We start from the raw sequence: 1,426 nt of genomic DNA, 5'->3' as shown, positions 1-1,426 counted from the left end.
ATTACAGTTATTTGGTATCAAAAGATTCACCATGTCTTACTCTGTTATGTTGTAGGTGCCAAATATGTGGAAATGTGTGTAGTGTATCAGGGTCATAAGCATGCCACCTGAATCATACTATCAACTATTGCAATAATGTGGCAATATGTTTGTTTCCTAGTGCTGTTGTCTTTGCACCTGAAATCGTCACTATGGTGAATCATTGATGAATTGCATACACATATATATTGCTTGTAATGAAAAAATTAAAACAGTCTTGAATTAGCCAGCCACCGGAAGTCTTGATACACTAAATTGGCGACGAGGATGCCGGATAATAAAGCCATGGCTAATTTGCCAGAATTTGACAACTCTACGAGTGTTGAGTCATATTTGGAGCGGTTGGAGATATATTTTGCTGTGAACAAGGTTACGGGAGACTCTCGTCAGCACATGCTGCTCATGGGCTTGAAAGGCTATCAATACGATACAATACGAGATCTGGCAGCCCCACATAAGCCTAAGGATTTGACATACAGTGGCCTAGTTGACCTTGTGTGCAAGCACTTTGGTACGTCAAAGCACTGGCTGGTGGAACGACTTTCATTCAGAGAGATGAGACAGAATTCGGGTGAGAATCTCAATGAATATGTCAGCCGCTTGAAAAGTACAGCTCGCCAATGTGAGTTTGCCAGTAGTCTGGACGTCAACCTAGTGGAACAATTTCTACATGGCATGTGGGACACAATGCTGAGGTCAAAGCTGATTGCACTTGAGGAATCAAAGCTAACTGATATTAGTGTGTTATTGCAAGAAGCAAATGCCAAGGTCGCTATAGAACAGATTACACTTCCAGATGTGAAATCTGAAATGAATGCAGTCAAGAGGAATTGTTTCAGCAAGGGACAAGCAATCTGTGGTGATTGTGGTTTAGAGCAACGGATTAACCACAAGTGCCCAGCAAAAGGGCGCACATGTTTTAAATGTGGGGGCAACGGTCATTTAGCAGAAGCCCCTGCCTGCCCAAAGAATAACATCAGAGCTGTTGAGAAGGCACAGAAATTATTTGACTACGAGGACGACGATTCCCTGTTTTAAGTCAGTCAGCTTAGCCAGTAAATCTACTAGTCAGTTAGCCAGTCAGCACTGTTTGCTCAATTTTGAAATGTGACGTCATTCAGCCATTCACTGTGTGTGATGTCTCTCTGCTATCTACTGTGTGTAGTGCTTCTAGTTTAGTGCAGCCAGAATTTGAGTTAGCACTGTGTGAACTTCTCAACCGATCTTGCAATTGTTTCATGTGAATATTTCTGTTTTGGAAGAAAAGGAAGGAATATGTTTATATGTTTATTGAATTGTCAAATATTGTCATATCCTCTTTTGTAGCCTATGTACCTTATTACGTAAGCTTTCAATTTTGTAAAATTGGTAAGGGATGTAGTGTATC

The 1,426-nt window shown here is 41.0% G+C and overlaps 1 protein-coding gene across 1 annotated transcript; it reads left to right on the top strand.

Annotated features, from left to right (window-relative positions):
* The first annotated feature begins 306 nt into the window (after positions 1 to 306).
* On the top strand, positions 307 to 1,077 carry LOC137388448 (uncharacterized). The gene has a single exon (XM_068074934.1). The coding sequence runs from the start codon at positions 307 to 309 to the stop codon at positions 1,075 to 1,077; it is 771 nt and encodes a 256-aa protein (XP_067931035.1).
* The last annotated feature ends 349 nt before the right edge of the window (positions 1,078 to 1,426 follow it).

This window comes from Watersipora subatra, chromosome 2 (genome assembly GCF_963576615.1).
Source record: "Watersipora subatra chromosome 2, tzWatSuba1.1, whole genome shotgun sequence".
In the NCBI taxonomy this organism is placed as follows: domain Eukaryota; kingdom Metazoa; phylum Bryozoa; class Gymnolaemata; order Cheilostomatida; family Watersiporidae; genus Watersipora; species Watersipora subatra.
This window is presented reverse-complemented; position numbering and strand designations above follow the sequence as displayed.

Bases quoted from the DNA above. Each gene is read 5' to 3' on its own strand.
- LOC137388448 (XM_068074934.1), top strand. From the start codon at position 307: ATGCCGGATAATAAAGCCATGGCTAATTTGCCAGAATTTGACAACTCT.